Here is a 21,326-nt window from a genome sequence, read left to right on the forward strand (position 1 = left end):
GTGATAGCAGCACTTGTGTTCAGGTGTTTCTAAATTTCGGCTCTATTTGGGCAGGTGTTGATGGTTTGACAACAGAGGATTTAGTTTTCCGTAATCTGGCTGAGAAGCACAGCATCAGTCCCTGATAAAACTGCTTCTTAGAGCCAAGCCATTTACATTGTTGCCTTGGTTACCACATGCTATTTTCACCATCTTCCTAACCTCAGCCTGGGTGCACAGGCATCCCCAGCCCTGCATCCCCTCCCCGGAGGCACGGAGTGTTGTGCCGGGGCTCTGTCCCAAGAATGGGCTTTCGTGGTCCAGGGTTGCTGCCTTCTGGGCTTTGGTTCTCACCGTCCTTGCCAGGGTCAGGTCTCCCGAGCTGGTCAAGGTCCTGCTCTTGTCCCTTCCTCCTCCCGGGCCATCCGGACAGCCCAGCGCAATCGGAACAAGTTCTGCCCTTCGGGAGACCTTTCTGAAGGAGCTGCCGGGGCTGATCACTCCGAGCTGGGCTCTTCCTCCTCTCAACCCTGGCAGCTCTTGGAGGCGTAGCCCCTCCGCATGGGGTCTGCCTTCCCCATCACCGGCACCAAACTGGTGAGCTACAGATGAGCAGCAGCCAGGGCTGTACCTCTCGCAGGCGATGCTTTCTGCATCTCTGCAGTGCTGCTGCTTCCCGGCTCACGGATCCCTGTCTGCAGCCTGTCCTGCTGCTGCGTGCAGGTACCTACCCCCGTGTGAAGTGAGTGCTGCTCTAAAACAAGGTGGGACCACTCCGTACCCCGGTCTGGGTTCATTCTTTGCTGGTGTAAGCGACAGGGGTGGAGTGATGGAGAACCAGGGTCCTGGGGACGAGGTGGTCACTCATTGCAAGGGGATGGTCAGAGATGATGGGAAGATGCGCAAGATGGAGATAAAGCCGGGAACGGCAGAGGCTCAGCTCTCACTGGGGTGGATTGGGAACTGAACTCATTTCCACATACTCAGGTTTGGGTATCCCCACGCTGCCATACGCCCCCCTCCCCGCCACCGCCTTACGGCAATATGTGCCAACCCAGATTTCATGCAGCCTTTTGCGAGCCTTGCTGTGGATCTGATCCCTTCGCTCGCTGTGGCTTTGTCCTACAACTTGGTAAATCCTGGTCACAGTAACTCACAGAGGAAAATGCAGCAGCAACGCTTCTTGCCATGGCAACGGTATGATTGCGTCAGGGCTTTTTTTTTCAAACTGCAAAGCTGGATAAGCAACTCCCTTAGGGAAAGTAGTAAGAGAAAAGGGAATATTTTTTTTCCTGTGGGCTTTGGGACTGCCAGTTCTCAAATTCAGAACCAGCTCAGTATTTCACTTCTTGCTTCTGGCTCCAAGGCTGACAATGACACCGTGCATGGTCAAGCAGGGCAGACTCGCTGGAGACGGAGAGGGTCAGGGGAGAGAATGGCTCTGCGTGCTTTCCCCGTGCCGTGGAAGCCTCTCAGCTTCGTGGCGCAGGCTGACCTTGCAGGGAGATCAGGAAGGAGCAGTAGGTTTGGTGAGGGATGGGATGGAGGCCTGGGGGGACCCCTGGTTCAGTCCAGCCTCACATTCCCTCTTTCCCTGCAATCCCAGCAAAAACAAAGGGAGAGGAGGCGGCTCTTCCGCCGACGTGGTTTGTGCTGGCGGGTTCTGCGGCAGCAGCTGGGCAGCCGTGCTCGCCCCCGCCGCCCCTTCCAGCTGCGCCTCTGCTGCCGTGTTTGCAGGAAGGGTGGTCCCGGGCGCTTTGCTTAGGCTCGGGGGGGGAGGAACGCGATGCCGGAGCACAGAGCAAATGTGGACTACGTGGATGTTTTTGTTCCCTCTCCAGTCCCGCTGTCATGGAGCCTGTGTAAGCCACAGCCCCTGAGAGCAGACCACGGGACGACCAGCGCCGTTGCAAGGCACTTGGGTGCCCGTCCGCCCCTGCCCACTGCCCCCGTGCTCCTTCCCAGCCCCGCTCTTCCCTCAATCCCTCCTGGGAGCTCCTCTCCCCAGCCCTCGCCCCAGGCGGCAGCACCCGAAGGAGCGTGGGGCTGCTCTGGGGTTTGGAAACCTCATCAGAGCGGTGCTCGGGGCGGATGCCTCTGCTCGGCCCTTGGCTCCCAGCTCAGTCTCCCGAGCAGGTGCCAAGGCTGCCGAGCAGGTTTGGACTCAGCTGCTGCGTGGCTCTGGGCAAACGCCGAACTGCTCTGTGCCATGGAAAAGGGCCGTGAGCGCAGGAGACGGGAGAAAGGTCCCTACAAACACAGGCAGTAAGTGTTGCTCAGTGGGGACCCCCTGCCAAAGAAATCCACAGTGCTGTGGGAAGGGGCAGAATGCATCCGAGGCAAAACCCCCTTGGAGGCAGGAGAAGCTTGTATAGCTCTGGGAACCGTGATGAAGGCAAGGGCAGGAGGGCAGGCATTTATCACATCTCGCCGTATCGGTGCTCCCTGAACATATTTCGATGTGGCACTGAATGCTGATGTGCCGCTGGAAGGGGGACTCAGGAAATAAGTATTTTCACTTATATGATGTTTGGTACCATAGTCTCTGTCACTGGAGGTTTTAAAAAATGGGTGAGAAAAACATCTGTCAGGCATGGGGTTGCTTGATTCAGCAAGACGATCCCTGAGATACCTCCAGGCTCTTGTGATTTACAATTTAACAATGATTGCGCACTGCAGCCTACATGTATGAAGACACAGGCTCCGCCTTGAAGAGCGCGCAGTTCAAGATGGCTATTTGTGGTCCTTGACGAAGCGCCAGCGCTTTCACCATATTAGGTCACTGCAGCCACAGTCCCTGCTCACAGACAGCTACAGGTGATTGAAAATGGGCTTCGGCCAGAGAAAACAAACAGTGATGCTCACTCTAAAACTCGTGTGGGGGTATTCGGGCGTCTGGCAGGAACGGTGCAAAGTTAACTCTGCGTGCTCTTTCCTGGGCATCGAGTGCTTTGGGACCCTCCGGCCAGGGGCTGTGTTGGTGCCAGGCACTGCTGCAGGAAGGTTTGCTCTAGTGCCATAAATCACGCACATTATGTTTCATTGCTTAATTAACTGCCCTAACAACCTGTGAAATCTGCCAGGTGAGTTACCTGCTGGGCTACTCCCCAGCGCTGGAGTCAGCCACAGCCCCGTGGTACGTGTTGAGATGTCACCCTACTGAGTCCATCCCAGAGCCCCTCGGGCAGCGCAGGAACCCCCTGCCTGCGTCGGGCAGGCGGAGCGGGGCTGCTGCAGCTGCCTGCTTGCAGGCTGAAGGGACAGACGCAGCGTCTACTGCCCTGGATCGGGCAGGGAGGAACAAGCAGATCTGGAACGCGCAAAACCTCCTGAGAGCCGCAGAACTGGGACAGGAGCGGAGGCCGCACGGGCGATCTTGATTCAGCCTGGCTCTCACCTCGTTTCACAGGACGACTCCGTCAGTGTCAAAGGAAAGGCATAAACGCACACCCAAGTGAGACCGAAATCACACTTTTGGGGACAAGTCTGGGCAGAGCTGCAATTGCCATTCACTGTCACAGGAGCTACACTGGTCCTTTCATCCTGCTGGGACTAAAATTCCCCTGAAGCAGCAGGGGAAGGTTAACAGTGCTATTTTCAAAACACCCAACCTGCGCTAGCTTTGCATGAGGAGTTAAAAAAACAGTTAAAAACTGTTTGTCCCTTAACGATTGCAGTACCAAGGGTCTCTGGAACAGGCCGGCAGCATGGCACTGCTCCTCCCCTCCAGCATCCCAGGGCGACCGTCCTTGCTGTCGCTTGCACCGCTTGGAAAATGGCTCCGTGCATCAAGGTCACTTTATCCGCCCTCATCGTGGACCAGAAATGCTCACGTTAATGAGTCTCTAATTTAATCAAAATGCTGGGGACACAAGCTCAGGATTGGGCTTTTTCCCTCTTGAAGGGCAAAAATTGATTTGCAGTCTCCAACGGCAGACAAGCCTCCTCACTCCTCCGGGCCATGACCGGTGTGCACTGATGGACCATGCAGCCCCATGCAAAATTAGGTAGAATTAAAAAATAACCGAGGCTTATTCAATAATTCAAACCCAGAGTTTAAAATTGAAATATCCTCCTCAAATCAGGAAAGTTTTTTCATTTGCATAAAATATTGTACTACTTTATCCTTCTATTCACAGTTTCATCCTGTTTTTAACTATTGCTCTAACATTTTCTGTGCCGAACTTTTTCTTCTCCTTTTACTGCAAAACATATCAGATACACTTAATTTTATATATATAAAATGTATATTATTATTATTATTCAATATTGTTAATTTGCTCTCAGGACTGGAAAGTTAGTAAGTTTTTTCACAGTAAGAAAATAATAATCATATTAGATTGGTACCTCATCAATATTGGGTTTTTTACACGCTTCTGAGCACTTTGGTGGCAGCTGGCAGCGCGAGGCTGCAGTGTGCTGTCCCTGCCGGCCCCGTATGCTTTGCAAAACTGCTGCTGCTGTAGCACCCTAACACAAAACCCGCAGGCAGCATGCTGTTGTGAGAGCCACGCTGAGGAGTAACGAAACACCTATTTTTCTGTGTACAGCAGCTGAGATTCAGGCAGAGTGCAATACCGAGATTCCTCTGTATTTCATAATTACTATACACACTTGTGTACAAAACAAGCCTTTTCCTGTAGACCCCAAAAGGTATAACAACAAATCACAGAGGGAAAGCCCGACTTCCTTACTCTTCAAGGCAGAGAATGGGTACTCGCTGCTTTTTACAGAACAATAGTGGGCAGAAGACTTTGCATTTCACTGTCGTTTCTTCTTACTCTGTCTCAGCTCTCAGTTAGGAAATCAATCGCATTATCTGTGAACAAACAGCACTGATTTAAATAACTCCAGTGTTATTATTCTGCGCAACCCTGTTCTGACCAGGAATGCTCTGAGCACTGTAGAGGTGACTGGAGGGAAGGAGAGAGGGCAGGGTGCGTGTGTGTGTGCGCGCGGGTGTGCAGGTGTGTGCGCACACTCCTCCTGCTGCAAACTGCAAAGGAAATTACCAAGTAGTTTCTCTGAGGCAGAGCTGATGTGGCCCGGTCCTGCCTCCAGGCAGCGGGACAGATGAGGTGACCTCCAAAGACTTGTCCTTGCCTCCTTTTCTTCCACCCTTTCTTCAGCTCTTCTCTGCACACCACTGTTTTCCTTCTGTGCGCCTCTTCCTCGCAGATGTTTTAAAATACTGTTCTGCATTTTCTAGACAGGACTGTAGTTATTGTGTGAAAAACTGACAGATTTTATTTTTAGGGCTTTTTAAACCAACATAGTCCCTTGCAGAGGCATGTGTTTATCTTTGCCAGAGAGTTTCCTCTTTCAATAAGGAAGTTTTAAACACTGAAGACATTCTTACCTTAGAAAAACCCCAGGCTGGGCTTTTAAACATTTCAACAGAAAATGGGCTGAGCAAAGTCCTTTTATTATTATTTTTTAAACAAAACCATTTATGCTTTGGAACCAGCGATGGGGCTGCTTTTTGCATTCATTGTGCCGTGCTCTCCCAAGCATGTGTGGGGGTGTGGAGGCACCAGCACAACACTTCAAAGGAAGAGGCTGCCTCGCTGTCGGGATTATTCACCCTGCGCTGCCACAGGAGACGGGAAAGGCGGAACTGCTGCCTAACCCTGCGGGGCAGGGAGAGGAAGGCGGCCTCCCCGGGAGGCTGTGCCGGCTCTGGGGGCAGCGGGTTTGCCGGGGAGTCCCAAGGCTGTGCGTGCCTGGGGGTGACGAAGACGGGACTCTGGGTCTGCCAGGGACAAGAGGACCTACCGCCATGCCATCAAGCCACGCTCTGGTAGCGAATGCCGAGGCCTAGGGAGACGTGGGGACAGCCAGGGCCTCTGCAGGCTGCGGGGCTCCGGGCCCTGATGCGCCGGGGACAGGCCGCCCCTCACCGCCTCCCTCAGAGGCGGGGAGAGAGGAGGCGGCAGGGCCCTGACGGGCGGGCAGGCCGCACCTGGCGGGGGCTCGCAGGGCGACGGAGCGGGCCTGCCCGGTGCGGGTAGCATATGGCCGGAGGACGGCCTGGGAGGAACGGGGAAGCTGAGGCCCGGGGCCGGCGGCAGGCAGCGCTCGCCGCCCAAGATGGCGGCGGCCCCCTCAGGCGGCCCCTTTGTCTGCAGCAGCCGCCGCATTGCCGAGAAGGGCGCGAAACTGGGGCAGCGCGGCCACGCCCCCCCGGGCGGGCCGGTCGCCAGGGAGGGCGGGGCGAGGGGGACCCCGGCCAATCAGCTGCCTCCACTTCCTTTCTTCTCACAGGGGCTCTCCCGGCCAACGGTCTCCGCGCTCCCAACCAATCCGCGCCGCCCTCGGCGCCCCGCCCCCACGCGAGGGGAGGGAGCGGGGGGAGTAATGCAGCTTTTTTGTTTTCGCTCCCTCCTCCCCTCGCCCCCCGTCGTGGCTCATGAATATTAACACATCCAGCCCAATCAGGTGGTTCAGCGGCGGCGGCGCTTTGGTGACGCCAGTCGCCCCGCCTTGCACCGGGGTTAATCTGCATATTCATAAGGTGGGCGGGACACAGCGCGGGCGTTTATAAGCCGCCGCCCCGCCAGCCTCAGCGTACATCGCGCTGAAGCTTTGAAGTGCTGTGTGGACCCCGCACCTCCAGGGCACCGGTAAGGCGCCCGCCGCCGTGGGCGGGCTGCGGCCGGGCTGGGCCGGGCCGGGGAGGCTTGGAGCGCCAGAGCTCGAGGAAATGTGTCTTAGGAACGGAGGGCTTGCTACCTTGGGGAGTTCCGAACGGGACGCCCGTCCCGCGGCAGGGATTGCGGGGAGGCCGGCGGGTGCTGTCCCGGTTGTCTGCCGTGTGTGGGGGGGAAGGGTCCAGGGGAGGGGTGAAATGCGCCCTCGGAAACAAAATGGCGACGAGCCTCGACCGTGCAAAATGGCGGCGGGCGGGAGGAGGGGCGTCGGACTGCGCCTGCGCCAAGTGGGCGGGCCGTGAGGGAGGGGCGGGGGGTCCTTTGCCGGGCGGGGGTCGGAGCCGCGGGGCGCGCATGCGCCCTGCCCCCCCCCCCCCCCCCCCCCCGCGGTGTGTGTGTGTGTGTGAGGGGAACTGGGGCCGCGGCCCGGTGAGCCGGCGGTACCGTGAGTCCCCACCGGGGCCGTGAGTCCCCACCGGCCGGCGGGGCCTGCGGAGGGAGCGTGTCGGGGCTCGAGCGCCTGGGAGGCGGCCTCCAGAACCTGCCCGTGCCCCGGCGGCGTGTGTGGTCGGGGCCGCTCTGCTGGCGTCCCGCTGCGGGCCTGGGTCCCCGGCTCCCCGTCTGCGGCTCCGCTTCCCCCGCGAAGGCGCTTGGTCCGGAGCCAGCTTATAGGGTATTCTTCTGTAATACAAGGCACTAGTTCACTGGAGTTTGAGGGTATGCGTCGTGCAAGAACGTGAGATTATTGGTCAGGTTATAACCAGTTAATCTTTCAGACGTTGTGGGAGTATGTTTTTGAGAAACTGACTTGGGATATATTGACTTTGCAGGTCAGAATGGCATCAGATGAGGGGAAACTCTTTGTCGGTGGACTGAGTTTTGACACCAATGAGCAGTCATTGGAACAAGTCTTCTCTAAATATGGACAAATTTCTGAAGGTAAGATTGCAGTACCAAGCTGTGATGATTTCCCTAATTTTGTTAGATTGCACAGGTGCTGATGCAGTTGTTGTTTTTCCCCCTCTTTATAGTCGTTGTGGTGAAAGACAGAGAGACTCAGAGATCCAGAGGTTTTGGCTTTGTTACTTTTGAAAACATAGATGATGCTAAAGATGCAATGATGGCCATGAATGGAAAGGTAAGGAGGCTTTGGAGCAGCTTCTTTATTTTCTAAACCATAGTAAGAGAACTGTGAAAGATGTGTCTGTTCAATGTTATGTAGAAAAATGGATAAATACTAGTGTCTTTAAAACCTAGAAATTGCATAAATAATAAAGAATATAAATTGCTAAAGTTTTGTGACTTAACTTGCATGTCTGAAAAATAGTTACTGTTCATAAGAATACATGTATATACTGTTTGAATATCAATTTACTTCTGTAGTTGGCTTAGATCTGACATGAAATAAAACCTACCTGTAAAAACTAGCAAGTTCTGATACTGCCTAGCTGACAGTGAAGGTGTGTAACTCATTGTATATGTGCTTTGCTATTTAAATATCAAGTTGGTTTATTTCTTTCTGTTCATTAGTCTGTAGATGGACGTCAGATCAGAGTTGATCAGGCTGGAAAATCATCAGAGAATAGATCTCGTGGCTACAGAGGGGGGTCTTCTGGGGGCAGAGGCTTTTTCCGTGGCAGCAGAGGTCGGGGCCGTGGCTTCTCTAGAGGTAAGTGTGCATGAATGACTTGCAGTGCCTGAAGCGGTAATGGCATTTGTCAGAATGCTTAAAAAAACCCCATGATCTGGTGTCTGTTCAAGGAGGTGGAGACAGAGGCTATGGCGGAAGCAGATTTGATTCCAGAAGTGGAGGATATAATGGCTCCAGAGACTACTATAATAGCAGGTAAAGCCATTAAAACCACTGGTGGGTTGTTGCAAAGCTCCTTAAGCCCGTTGCCTGTTTGACAAAAATGTCAGTAGGCTCCAGAAACAGTTGAGCAAATATAAAGCACCTGAATGTTTTTAACAGCAGGAGTCAAGGTGGCTATGGTGACAGGTCTTCAGGAGGGTCCTACAGAGACAGCTATGACAGTTACGGTAAGTCTTGGTTCAAATGGGAATGATGAGTACGTATGCTGTAGGAACTCTCTAAACCTTCTGACCCTGTACTTGAGTCTGGAAATACTGTAAGGCTCAGTTGGACTGTACCACTATTTCTGTTCTTGCCCGTAAGAACCAATCTGCCAGGCTTTGGACGTGGTTGTGCCGTTTAAATTTCTAATTTGTAATGCATGTGTAGGAGTTGCTTGGATCTAAGGCAAAGCAAGTTTTTAAAATACATTCCTCGAGCTTGAGACTAAGACAAAACTCGGATGCCCTAACAAACTTTAATCAAGGGTGGGGGAGTTCTCTTACGGTGTAGCGAACTAGCACTAGCTTCTGAAATAATGCAAGGGAGTAAAATGCTGGAACTTGTCTATGCTTCAGTGCCTTTACAATTGTGCCTGCTTCTTGTCCTCAGCTACACACAACGAGTAAAAATCCTTCCTGACTCAAGATCGTCCTTCCAATGGCTGTATTTATAAAGATTTTTGGAGCTTCGCTGAAATCGTTATTGTGTAGTACATCTACTTGTATTTTCACTTTTGTAGTATTATCAGTTCTAATCTTGTCAAACACAGCCTGACAGCTTCTGATATAAGATGGTCTGATTAGACTTTTCTTTAAGAAAGCTCTGCTTTCAAGTGTTTTTAATCTTTTTTGAAAGCACTTCAGATTTTATTTTATCCTTCATGATGAGCCAAGGTGTTTTTTTTTAAAGTTGTGAAGTTGGGGCCCCAATTCAGTTTCTTTTGAGATAGAAAGGACCTTTAATTCAATGTTCACTGGAAGCTGAACAAGCTGTGGACTTTTTTTTTAAGTGCATTACCTTCGTCTTTTGTAACATTCCTTTAGTGTAGCAAGGTAGGAATGCAGCCTGGGTACAAATTGGAAGGCAAACCACCTTGATATATCTAAAGAGAAACTTGCTTGTATGTTCAACCTGCATAACGGTATTTTTACTGTTGTAATGATGTAAATTACCCAGAAATAGACTTGCAAACTTACCATAAAAGAGGTTCTTGAAAATGTTTATTTATATTGTCCTTTTTTACTGGAAGAAATATGCATATTCCATTGATATTGTATTTGAAGTGGTAAAGGATTCTTGTATACAGTTTTCTTTGGCTTTACGAAGCCTATTAAAAGACCGTCTGAAATGAACTCTGCTCCTGACATTTACATTTCATTGCACAACACAATCCTTGAAGATGAAGAACAGTTTAAGTAATAGAGGATGCCAGAGGAAAGGAGAAGACTAGTGATAGTGTAAGAGCAAGCCAGATTTATTGACCAGTTGCTAGAATTTAATCTTAATCAGTCTTGACATGTGAATTCGTCAGCATACTTTTCACATAAGAATAGTCAAACTTGTCTAGAGGCAGAGGACTGAAAGTACATACTTTAGGATGTTCTAATACTCAAAGCTGAAGTCAGAAGTCGAGGGAACGCTAGTGTTAGGTAGGATAATCGATGTTTCCTTAAAATACTGAAATAGCCTACATTGAAAAGCTGTAGTGAAGAATCAGTCAGTCCTTTAGTAACTGGACTAGTTACTAGCTTGACAAGAGTGTTCAATGGTAGGTAAATTGCCGTAATTAGCTAGCTTTGTCATTGCCTTACAAGTTCTAAGAATTCTTTGCTAGCATATGGAAACTGCAGTGTCCTTGGAGAAAAGAAGTGTTGTGCCTCCAACAGAAACCTCTGAGACGAAAGCTGCTCTCTTGGCTAGTTCATATGTGGAAATAGTCCTGTAATTCGAGGTAACTCCTTTTGCTCATGTCCGCATCCTTCCTCTTGTTGAGAGCTCATTTGAAAGTCTAATGTACCTGTGAAATATTCCTTTGACAATTTTGGTCAACTGATGGAAAAATTTTAACCCATGCCGTATGCAACCTTTGGCTTGTGGCACAACTTCAGTTCCACAGATCAGAGTTGGGCATGCAGTCATGTCTTGCTAGTAGGTATGGAAGCAAGATGGGAAACGAATTCCCTGACTTGATATGTGTTCATCTATTGAGAATCTTCCTAGACTTCATTAAGTTGCTCACTTTAATTGTAGCTTTCTTTGCCATCCTACTTGTTGCCATTAACTTTTTCCCATAGCCCACACTTCCTAAGCAGCCATGTCAAAGTGGTTAACTCTCTGCTTAGGGATCAAATGATACATTGGCTGGCATATCAAAGGCATCAGCCAGCCCTGGAACAGTTTTCCCAGACTGTGCTTCTGTGATGTGATGGGTTCAGCGAATGGCTTGTGAAACCCTCGTATATGATGTGACTTGTGTTGGGGGAGGTGGGTGGCAATGTAAAGTCTCTGTTTGATATTTTTATTAATGCATCTTTGCTTTGGCAGGCTGAAGAGAAGATGGACACTCGACGTGGAAGCTGAGTGGGGATTCTGAGGAAGGAGAGCACTCGTTCCAAGGAAGCAGGACCAAGACAGGAGTTTGCCAACCAGGTAACATCTCCTCAGTCTGCCTCCTACCCCCATAGCTTTTCCTGAACCAAAAGGTTTGGCTCTGTTACTGTTTCCCAGTACTATTCTCTTAAGTGGTAAAGTCTGACCAGTAGTTTCTAGGTCAAAATTCCCGTAGGCTTTCTCTGCCTTTAAATTCACTGTCTTAATTTTATTTCAGCAATGAAATGCATCAGAGAAGACCAAGAAGGACAGCCATTGACTGGAGTGGTGGAGATGAAGAGCTTTGAGCAGTGTTGTTACTGATTTTTATATAGGTCAATTGAACAAGGAAATAAGTCAAATTAAGCTAGAATAAAATACTGGAATGTGGAAAAAAAAATGAATCTCTGTAGTACTTTTGTGGGGAAACATGAGAATATTAGACTGTAGCCAAGGCATACAATAGAAATCTAGTTATCTGGTGTACAGCCCAGTGAAAAGTACAAAATAAACCAATGCAGTTCTGGTTAGGGAGGCAGGCAGAGAGGGTAACCTGACTTTAAGGGCAAGTCTGAGGAAGAAATTCAGTTGCATCATTGTAACCTTGAATTAAGTTGGCCTAATACATTAAGTTTGTACATCTGCAGAACTTCAGTAGTGAAGCAGCTACATCTGGAGGGAACTGTCAGATGAGCAATTACATAAGGACTTGGTGTTTGTGTAGCACAGAATCTGCTGCTGCCAGTTGAAATGGTAACAAAAAAGTCTAATTTGCACTTAAATGCTAAAGCTTTTATGAGCTTGGATAATGAATGATTTCCTGCCATACACACTAGAGTAATTAAAACTGTTTTGCTGATGAAAGTTGAGATGTGATGTTTCTGCTAGTTAGAGAAGTAGCTGCATGTTTGCAAAGTTTTTTTTTTTATGTCCTGGAATTTTCTAGTAGAGCAACTTCATCAGGTGAAAGCTGTTAGGTGCTTGGAGATGAGAAGTGGAACAAGGCAAGTGTTGAAGCAGTACTGAGCCAGCCACGCAGCTTTTGAGTACTGCAGTTGGAAGCTTCAGATGGATGGTGGGAGCATTCAGACTTTAAAAAGGCTGGTAAGATAGTACTAGTAGGATAGTAACTGGTTTCACCAATCTGATTAATGCCACGAAGGTGCCCTGTACAGATGGGGCGAAGTGTGAGCTGCTTGAATGAGTTAGAAAGTGCAGTCCTAACAGCTGGCAATTTTTTAAAACTTATAAAACATTTGCCCGTGACTAAAGAGGAGCTGCATAGTCAGAACAAACCCTGCTGGTATGTGTGAATGGGAAATTCAGCCCAAGATGAAAGGCGAAAAAGCCACCAATTGCAGAGGCTGCAATTTTGTATTGATTCCTTTGACTCTGTGGAATAGAATGGCTAATAAAAGACTTAGTGCCATCTTCCCTAATTAGCAGATGTTGCCTTTTATTTGCAATGTCTGTTGTATTCTGCAGAGAGTATTCTGTGCAGGAGTTAAAACACTTGGGTTGGGTTGTTTAACTAAGGATCTTGATTGCTGTTTTGTTAACTGCTGTAATTGTGGTTGCCCTGCCTTGCATCCAAACAACTGTGGCTCTTGTAGCTGACCTCCTGTGGGGCTTGTGCTGTCTGCAGTGGTGCTGGACACCAAAGATGGAGTTTTACTCGCTCTGTAGAAGGGCAGGTAAGGCACAGAGCAAGGGAATTTGGGTTTCCTTGCAGTAAGTTTGCGCTCTGGTATTGATGAAATACTTCACTTTTCTCTGGTCTATTAACCTTTACCTGCTTTCCAGTAAACTAAAGTTACTGGGAGAATTTTCAGCCGTCTGTGTTTAGTTGGGGTATGCTGTAGAGATCAAACTTCCTAACCCCAACTCTGTTGGATTGGCATTTTCTTGTGCCCAGTTTTGTCCCATCTTTAAAATGGACCATCAAGTTAAACTAGCCAGACAAACAGCACTTTCTTCTTCTTCTGTATGTGTAGAACATCTGTTCTTAATTTTTTATTCACTTGCTACCTAGTCCCTGGCTTGTAATGAAGTCAGAGGAGTGCCAGTTGTTGAATTCCTCCAGCTGGTGCTTGACTCCATCTCTTGCATGCCACAGATTATAAGAACTCTCCTGAGTAGTGGTGGATGTTTTCCAATACATCACACGAACTCAAACTGTCCTTAAAAGTCTTTGCCCTTCAGGCTGTTATCTTTGATATGTTATACCCATGTCTTGCCGTGTTACAGTGCAGAGCAGAAGCAGCTTAAATTACTTTATTTCCATTACCCCATTGGTCTGACTGATGGCTGGCACAGGGCTCCAAAATGAGCGCTGCCTTCCGGAGAGACCCAGTGTAACCTACTTGGCTCAAACTGAATCGATGCCTGTGCCTGATGCTCATGAAAAATGAGGTCTCGTTCTCAGTGAAATCCTGTAAATGTGGCAGCTCAGTAACAGGGAGGATTTATAGTCCTAGAGAGGCTGACGGGTGTGAATGTATTTTTGGCAGCTTTGAAGACAATGAGGCAGGAGACTGCAGTGTGATAGCGAAAGCAGTAAGAGGGTTTCTCATGGTCTCTGCTACTCTCCTGCCTACCCTTTTTGTGTTAAAATAATACATTTGATTGCTTTATCCTGCTTTTCCCCTGCATTTTTTTTACTGATACTTCTCTGGCTTTTGGTTATGCTATGCCCCACTTAAAGGACAGTCTTTTAAGAGCAGTGTATTATGCAAAATCTGCTCATGTAGTCTAAGCGCCTTTGAAGAAATTATGTGGGTATTGTCCCCGGTAACAATTACTGCTGCAGTGTGTGTGAAGGGCAGAATTGATTGCGTATTCTCTAGTCCACACTGTAGAGCCTGGTTATTAAGGAAGGCTGTGGTGGCTTGCCAACCTACCGAGGCGTAGCCACTGCTCATGTGCTCCTGCTGTGTTGTCCTTTGAATCGGCTCTCCAGATCAGACGGGTGTGATGGAGGCCAGACACTTAGCTGGTATAAGTGAGCTAAATTAATGGGTAAAGCCGGCTTTAAAAACTTGTGCTCTTATTAAGAAATGTTTTCTCTTGCTGGGGAGTCCCAGACACAAAGGAATTTAGTAAGGTAGCAAGCAGGGTGCTTGCTGCCCAAGAGCCATCACAATTTCCCTGTGCAGCGTTTAGTCCTCAAGAACCCTGGGGGCATTCCTGCATGCAGAATGGGAGTGATTATCAAGCTTATTTCCTGAAACCTACTCTTTATTCTTTTTTTAACCTTTTCCAAATTATCTAAGTGAATAGGGTTTAAAAAAAGAAATCAGCTGACACACTTTTGTATGTAGTAATTCACCAGTGAGGATGATATTAAATATAGGGGCATGAGAGTGAGAAACCTGCGGTAAAAATGCAGTTGGGTGACATTTAAATGAAGTCAAACTGTAAATACTTACAAAGCATTATTTGAGAGACCTTCCTAAATAGGATGCCTAGATGCTTAAACCCAGGCAGAAATAATTAATAGGTGCAAAAACAGAGGCCTAGTTGGAGGTGCTATTATTTTGGCATTGCTAATTACAGCACTGCATTACTGATTTGTTGTTGGGTTGGGTTGAGGGCAGAGCTAGCTGCGGGGGCTGGATGCAAAACCCAGTTGCATCTGTGGGAAAGGTGCTCGGGTGCTGTGGACCCGATGTGACATCTGCTGGGGGTGACCCATTTCCAGCCAAAATTCCCTTTTCTTCAAGTCCCTTTTCTTCAAGGAAAGCTCGCAGGGGGGAGTGGAGCTGTGCTTCGGGGTGGCTGACAGACACCCCGCCCCGGGTCAGTCCTGAGCTCCTGTGGAGAAATGAGGCGGTTGTTAAATGCTCAAAATGCTCAAAATGCTCGTGGTTCGAGCAGTGTTCGCCTCTGGCCGGGAAATTGCCGTCGTGGCAGGGGAAGGGCGGCCCTGAGGGGGAAATGATGGCCCTGAGGTGAGGGGAGTGACGACCCTGAGGGGGGAAAATGGCGGCCCTGAGGGAGGGAGTCTGGCTGTGAGGGGAGGAACGGCGGCCCTGAGCGGGAAATGGTGGCCCTGAGGAGGTTCTGGCAGCTGTGGGGGGAGAACGGCGGCCCCGAGGGGGAAACCGCCGCCCCGAGAGGCGGAGCGGCGGCGGCGGCGGGTCGAGGCCGGCCCGGGGGAGCGCGCCCTGGGCCGGCCCGGAACGGCGCTGCCCCGGAACGCTGCGTGCGGCTCCGCCGGGCCCGGCCGGTGCCTGCGCCGCGCGGCACCGTCCCGCCGCCTTCCTGCGTCCGCCCCGCCGAGGCGCCGCTCGCCGCTCCGCGCCACCGGGCCCCGTCCGGCCCGGCCATGCTGCGGCCGAGGCCCCTCTGCCTCCTCCTCCTCCTCCTGCACGTCGCCCGGGCCGCCACCCCCGCTCCTCCGGCCACCCCCAGCCCGCTCAACGCCACGGAGGCGCCGCGGGCGGCCGCGGGTAACGGGACGCGGTCGGGCCCACCGCCGACATCGCAACGACCGCCGGGGTCGGGGCTGTGGGCGGGATCGGGGCTGCCGGTGCTGAAGCGGGCGGTGTACGTGCTGAGCGCCCTCTCGTTGCTGGCCGCGCTCTATTTCCTCCTGCGGGCGTTCCGGTGAGTGCGGGCCGGCCCGGTGTCTCCCCCCCCCCCCCCCCCCGCCCCGGTCCGGGGCCGTGCCCCTGCTTGTCCCGGTCCCCGCGTGTCCCCCCCCCGGGCCCTGGGGTTGTGCCCCGTTTGCCCTGGATCCCCCCCTCCCTCCCTTTGCCAGGCCGGGGCTGTGCTTCCCTGTGCGTCCCTCTGGCAGCGTGTGGGAAATGCTGCTGTAAATTCACGTCGCTGTTAATTACCGAAGGTAATTAGCAGCGATAAAACGTCTCCCGGTCCCATTCGTTTTGCCTTTTGACTCATAAAGGCCCCGTCTCCCTGCAAACCGGTCGTGTGACAGCACACTCACCCTGCGCTCTCTGTGTCCCTCAGCCCTAGGTCAGAGGGACTCAGAAATGAGCGCAAAACTCATTTCAGGTTGAAGAAACCTCAGCGGAAGAAATACGGCCTTCTGTCGAATTACGACGAGAACATAGAGATGGCCTCGTTCGACAGCGACGAGGACACAGTGTTTGAAACAAGAAATCTGAGGCGGTAAGCGGGTATTTTGCGTGCTTCTCTTTTCCTCTTGAGGGGCTGAGAGACTCCTTTTCTAAAGACGTAGGAGCTTTGGCACAGATCCTATAACCAGATCTGCATAAATTAAACTTCTGTGTGTGGTCTCTCTATGTTGGCACACAGACTTTATCTTGCCTTTCTTCATTTGCTGACCAAGTGCACTGAAAGGGACGTACCCCGGTTTGTTTGGAGCACTGCTTTGTGCCTTGTGTTTAGCAGGCCCGTAGGAGGGAGAGACAGCCCTCCTGTCCAGTGTGAGCCTCCCTGCATTAGACAGGAAAACAAAAACTGCTGTTTTTTCAGTTTAGGAATTGCTCCCAAGTCACATTGCAGCTAAAAGTCACAGTCCCATTGGGGCATCCATTCCTGTTTTCACAGCGATGTGCTTTCATCCCGTGGGTCAAGCAAGTTTGATTTCTCTGGAGGATGTTTTTTTAAAGCTGAGGAGGAATGTTACCTCAGCGTAGCTCGCTGTCTGGCCTCTCAGCTCCCCCAGCTGTTTTGAGGTTGGTAGTGATCTGTCACGTTGTACAGGCTCACTCTGATGCCGAGTGTCTTCTTTTTTTCCAGATGATTTGGGACCAGTGGCACCAACTGCACAGACTGACCAAGGGGGTGCAAGTCCAGTGGAATCACCTTACCAGTGCTCGAGTTTTATTTTTTATATTTGCTTCTAATGACTATTAACAGTACAAACACTTCCATAGCTGGGGCAGGGGAAAGGGGACCAAACCTGTTTTCTTCACACACATTTTTGGGGAAAGGTGGAGCTGGAAGCTAAATGATGCTGCGTTGGGTGCTGTTAACTGCCCAGGGAGATGCTGAGGAAAACGTGACTCCTGGATGAATGCTCAGCATTTGAAATCTTACTGCTCTGGACTCAAGTGCTGCAGCTGTGTCTACTGGCCTATCAGTATTTTATAGGTGTTCATATCCCTCTCTACTGACTGTGGCAGTGAGCTTGAAGTATCGGGCGAGTGGATTCCTTTTGCAGGCTGATCCTCTTTCCTTCATGCAGTATCAGGTCACTTCTTTAGGAAGTGTCTCTGTAATCAACTCTGATCTGGTATGAGCTGGGAGAGCTCTTGTTGTCTGTTACACTAGTGGCAGGTGTGGATAGTGTTGTGTTAGTTCAGACAGAGAATAGTTTTGGGAATGAGTTAAATGCATCAATTTTCTTGTAGTTGCAGGGTTAGCAGTTACACATGATAATACAGGTCATTACATGGGTTTACAGAGCAAAGACATGTTTACAAATGAAAGGTGCCACTTAGCCTAAAGGAGCATTTCTCCAAAAGAGCAATCAGTTGTGTAGTCTTCAGGGCTGCGAGTGTTCAAACTGTTTTGCCCAGCTCCAATGGTGTGTTCACCAGAGAAATGTGTGACGTCTACCAAGCTTCTGGATTTTTTCCTGCTGGCTCTGTCAGAGATCACCTGAGGAAGAGCCAGAGTGCTGCGGTTTGAGTCGGAGAGCCTTAACTGCTAGTGTGATGAGTGACCTGTCTCTGAGCATCTGGTCACTGGAAGAAGACCCAAACCCTTATGAACTGTGATTTGTAAACTGAAAACAGCTCTGGCTCAGAAATAATCTCTTCTTGAAGGGTACTGGAGTTTCACTCCATTTGCTGGCACTCAGGCTATGTCTCACTGTCAGGCCAGCAAACTGGGATGTTTCTGTGCAGCCCATTGTGTTGGTATTCGGGTTCTTATTGTGTAGGACCAAACGTGAATGTGTTAGAAGGTCACTGTTGGGTGGATCTGTTGCTAAAATGGTGAAAACTGCTTGTAAAGTGCTCCTGTTCATGGCACATTTTGGCCTTGAAGGGAAGGCCCTTCCTTTGAAACTATGGGCAGTGCAGACCTGTATCCTTAAGTCCCACTTCCACCCAAAACTGGTAGTGCCTTTGTTAGGAGAACCCAAGGGAGTTACCCTGCAGGCCAGGGAGTTCCCTGCTTGACCTTACCTTTAAGATGAAGATTGAGAATGTCTTTGGAGTAATGGCTCCTTTCTTTTGGTTAGCAAATCCTCTGTAGATAAGGAGACAAAACTGACACTTAACAGAAAGAGTCGGGCAGAAGGGATATCCTTATCAAGTAGCAAGGACAAATGCTTTTGCTGCAGGTCACCTGGGAGCTTGGGGTCTAGCTGCTGCTCTGAAATCCCTCATGAGGCAGTTGAGGGAGTGGTGTGATCCTGGCGCTCACCTGTGCGAGCGGCAGTGTTTCTCAGTGCAGAGTGGGTGAGGTTTCCTGGAGAAATGTCACCCCAGGTGTTGGCAGCTCTGTCTTGCACACGTGCAAAAGATTTTTAAATATATATATATATATTTTTAGTAATGCTGTCATGTGAACACAGCACTTGGATGTGCCCTAATTTCATATCATTTGTATCCTTTCATGCCTCTTTTAGGTACTTTCTGCTTGTTTAGCTGATCCAGAGATGAAAGCGTTTGCTGTGTTCCTCTGTGAGGATAGCAGGAATGGCTAAATCTGGCCGTTGCTGCCCCTTGGGTGATCAGAGAGCTGATTTATTTGATTCATGGTAGTGTATCTTCCTTGATCCTGCACAGGCTGGCAGGTCTATGCACATGCTGATAACTTTCTCTGGCTCTTCAACTGTCTCTGCAAAGTTGTTTCTTCCATTGTGCCGAAGCCAGGTAAGCCTGACTGTATTTCAGTCCATGGATGTGCCCTGGCTCAGCGTTGTGACTGACATGTTCGTTGGCCTTTCTTTATCTGAGGCGATTAACTTGATCATTCTGCTCTTCATGGGACAGATGGGTTTTGCAATTTTGAAGTTTCCTTACCTTGCAGGAGTGGAGGATTTTTTTTAATGTTAACAGTTGAATGATTCTGATCAAAGAGGGGATCTCAAGCTGTAGGTCCTGCCTTGAAAATAATTTTGATAGAATTTGATTTTGCTGTAATAGGTATTTAGAATTTGAGCAGGGAAAGGTGTGGAGGGATACACCTGGAGCACATAACGAGTTCCCTATTTTGGTACTGTGTAGGCAAATGGTAATTAAGTTGAAGGCCTGGAGGGTGTGCCAGCCCAGTATCTATGCACCATGTACATGTTTTCCAGAGTCTTTCTGCTGGCTGTCTTTGAAGGGGAGGGTTTCATCGTGTGGAGAATAAAAATGTGATTGTGGGGCTGTAGTGTAGCATTGCTGTCACTTTTATTCTGATCCTGTTTTGGCTGGAGACAGGTTTGAGCTGTAATCAATGACCCTGTGTGGCTATTTCCATTTTCCCCTGAAGCATCCTGCATCTTGGAAGCAGTCGGTAGTCTGGATTTGCTCTTTGCAGGCCAAGACATTACATTCCTGCTCCATTCTAAGTCATTGTTAAAGGCATTTTCTGAGAGGAGAAAACAAAGATGCTGATTACAGATCTGAGACTCCTTTGAGGACAAATCTATTGCTCGGCACAGCTGTTACTGATCTCCATTTCTCCTGGAAGAATAAATTGGAGCTATCACAGCAGCTTCTCCTCACAGTGGTGGAACAGTGCACCCATGGGCAATAAGTGCAAGGCCAGTGCAGGCTTTTTGGGTGGGTGGATCTTGCTAATAATAGTGGCTTTTAAAGCCTTGCATAATAAGAGAGCAGTTCAGTAGTTACTGCAGTTATAGTTTTAGTTTATGCATATTTGATACCCATGTTGATAGCCTAGTAGGTCTCTTCGCAACAGTTAGATCTTCTGATAGTTTTTCAGAACAGATTTAGATACACGGATGCAAACAGACACGCATGTGCTCTGAGCCAGCTGCATGTGAGACAGCTCTGGCCTGGGAGCTGCACGGCTGCATCAGCGCAGGGCTGTGCTTGTATGAATACGCGCTGCTGCTCAAGAGGAACATGTGTCTGTCCCTGGGTAGGCTGATGCCTCACCAGCTACTGCTGCACTTTTCTTTCTCCAGAGTGAATCAGGGTGTTGGTATATAGTGGAAATAGTGGGAAGCGATGTGGACTCCGGCTGCCCTTTACTGTTAGCCTGTGCGGGGCTTCTGCCAGTCCTTGCCAAAAGGGTGTCGGAGCTGATGGGTGCAGGGTAATGAGGACCGAGAGTGGAGTGGGGTTCCCTGCGATGCTGTGCAGTCACCAGCCTGTGTGTGTCACAAGTGACTGCTACAGAGTTCGCTTGAAACAATCACTGTTGTTTAAGCCAAAGCCTAATTTCAAAAGTTTACATAATTGCCTCTCTGATCTTCTTGGAGGGCTGTATTGAATCCTCTACTGTTGATATTGAACTACTAGGCAAATCGACTGGACCGTCTGCTGAGGTTAATGAGATTGACTGAGAGCAATATGAGCATCAGCTCTCTATTGTTAATAACGTGCTTCTGTTTTGTTTCATTTGTACATGTGACTGGAATGGGATCTGCAGCGCTAAAGTGCTGGGAGATGGACCTGTGGTCTGAGCAGATTGCCAAGAAGTCAATAAAACAGCACTTGAGTGCATTGTGTTGTCTGTGCTCTCAGAAATGGAGGAGCTAGTCTTTCACCCTCCTGCTTGAATTGTTGATTTATTTTTAAATAGCAACCAGTCCTGTATTGATTGATTGTTTTACTTTCGTTTACAGCATCCCCCCTCCATTGTATCTTGAAACAAGTGAAATAAAGCATTCCGTTTCACCCGATTCCTCCATGGCAGTGTGCTTGGCCGCCCACATTCGGGGTTGTTCTGCCGGCCGCCTCACGTGGCTGGCTTGCTGCTGAGCCGATGGGATGGTGCTTTTATGGAGCTTTTCTCTGCTCAGCTGCCCTAGCTGAGCATGGCCTTGCTCTCTGCTTGGCAGCAGAGTTACACTATCAACGCTGTTTGTGTATTAGTTCCATACTTCTCTCTCATTGCCTACTGCTCACCTTCACTGATCATCTCGGGGTTTGTTTCAGTTTTCTAAAGTCTCCTCCCTTTCTCACTGTTCTTACATTAATCCCTTTTCTTGTACAGAAGACTAAGTAACATCCCTGCAAGGGTGATCCCAGCCTCTCTGCAACAGAAGAACCAAGTTACGTTTTGCTTATTTGGGAGTCAGGAAGCAGAGGCTGTCTCCCAGATGGGGATGTCCTGACTCCTCAGTGCAAAGAATT

General features: G+C 49.6%; 2 protein-coding genes across 8 annotated transcripts; both read left to right on the forward strand.

Moving 5' to 3' along the window:
• The first annotated feature begins 6,457 nt into the window (after positions 1-6,457).
• CIRBP (cold inducible RNA binding protein) lies at positions 6,458-11,936 on the forward strand. 6 transcript variants are annotated; one of them, XM_075037767.1, is made up of 8 exons: positions 6,458-6,602; positions 7,460-7,568; positions 7,661-7,767; positions 8,160-8,298; positions 8,391-8,475; positions 8,605-8,669; positions 11,029-11,133; positions 11,312-11,936. In XM_075037767.1, the coding sequence occupies exons 2-7, from the start codon at positions 7,466-7,468 to the stop codon at positions 11,031-11,033; spliced, it is 504 nt and encodes a 167-aa protein (XP_074893868.1). In that variant the 5' UTR covers positions 6,458-6,602; positions 7,460-7,465; the 3' UTR covers positions 11,034-11,133; positions 11,312-11,936. The 6 variants fall into 6 exon arrangements, with proteins under 6 accessions (XP_074893868.1, XP_074893867.1, XP_074893866.1 ...); XM_075037766.1 differs by having other exon boundaries at positions 8,602-8,669; positions 11,312-11,931; XM_075037765.1 differs by lacking the exons at positions 11,029-11,133; positions 11,312-11,936 and adding an exon at positions 9,094-9,836.
• Positions 11,937-15,353: 3,417 nt separating this feature from the next.
• FAM174C (family with sequence similarity 174 member C) lies at positions 15,354-20,867 on the forward strand. 2 transcript variants are annotated; one of them, XM_075037768.1, is made up of 3 exons: positions 15,354-15,681; positions 16,045-16,206; positions 16,801-20,867. In XM_075037768.1, the coding sequence occupies exons 1-3, from the start codon at positions 15,401-15,403 to the stop codon at positions 16,802-16,804; spliced, it is 447 nt and encodes a 148-aa protein (XP_074893869.1). In that variant the 5' UTR covers positions 15,354-15,400; the 3' UTR covers positions 16,805-20,867. The 2 variants fall into 2 exon arrangements, with proteins under 2 accessions (XP_074893869.1, XP_074893870.1); XM_075037769.1 differs by having other exon boundaries at positions 16,090-16,206.
• Positions 20,868-21,326: the final 459 nt, after the last annotated feature.

This window comes from Buteo buteo, chromosome 10 (assembly GCF_964188355.1).
Source record: "Buteo buteo chromosome 10, bButBut1.hap1.1, whole genome shotgun sequence".
Lineage (NCBI taxonomy): Eukaryota > Metazoa > Chordata > Aves > Accipitriformes > Accipitridae > Buteo > Buteo buteo.

What these genes read in the sequence shown, in the direction of transcription:
- CIRBP (XM_075037762.1), top strand. Translation starts at nt 7,466, where the DNA reads ATGGCATCAGATGAGGGGAAACTCTTTGTCGGTGGACTGAGTTTTGAC. An exon ending in ATATGGACAAATTTCTGAAG is followed by an intron (nt 7,569 to 7,660) that starts GTAAGATTGCAG and finishes CCCTCTTTATAG; the next exon opens with TCGTTGTGGTGAAAGACAGA. An exon ending in GGGCCGTGGCTTCTCTAGAG is followed by an intron (nt 8,299 to 8,390) that starts GTAAGTGTGCAT and finishes TGTCTGTTCAAG; the next exon opens with GAGGTGGAGACAGAGGCTAT.
- FAM174C (XM_075037768.1), top strand. Translation starts at nt 15,401, where the DNA reads ATGCTGCGGCCGAGGCCCCTCTGCCTCCTCCTCCTCCTCCTGCACGTC. An exon ending in TTCCTCCTGCGGGCGTTCCG is followed by an intron (nt 15,682 to 16,044) that starts GTGAGTGCGGGC and finishes TGTGTCCCTCAG; the next exon opens with CCCTAGGTCAGAGGGACTCA.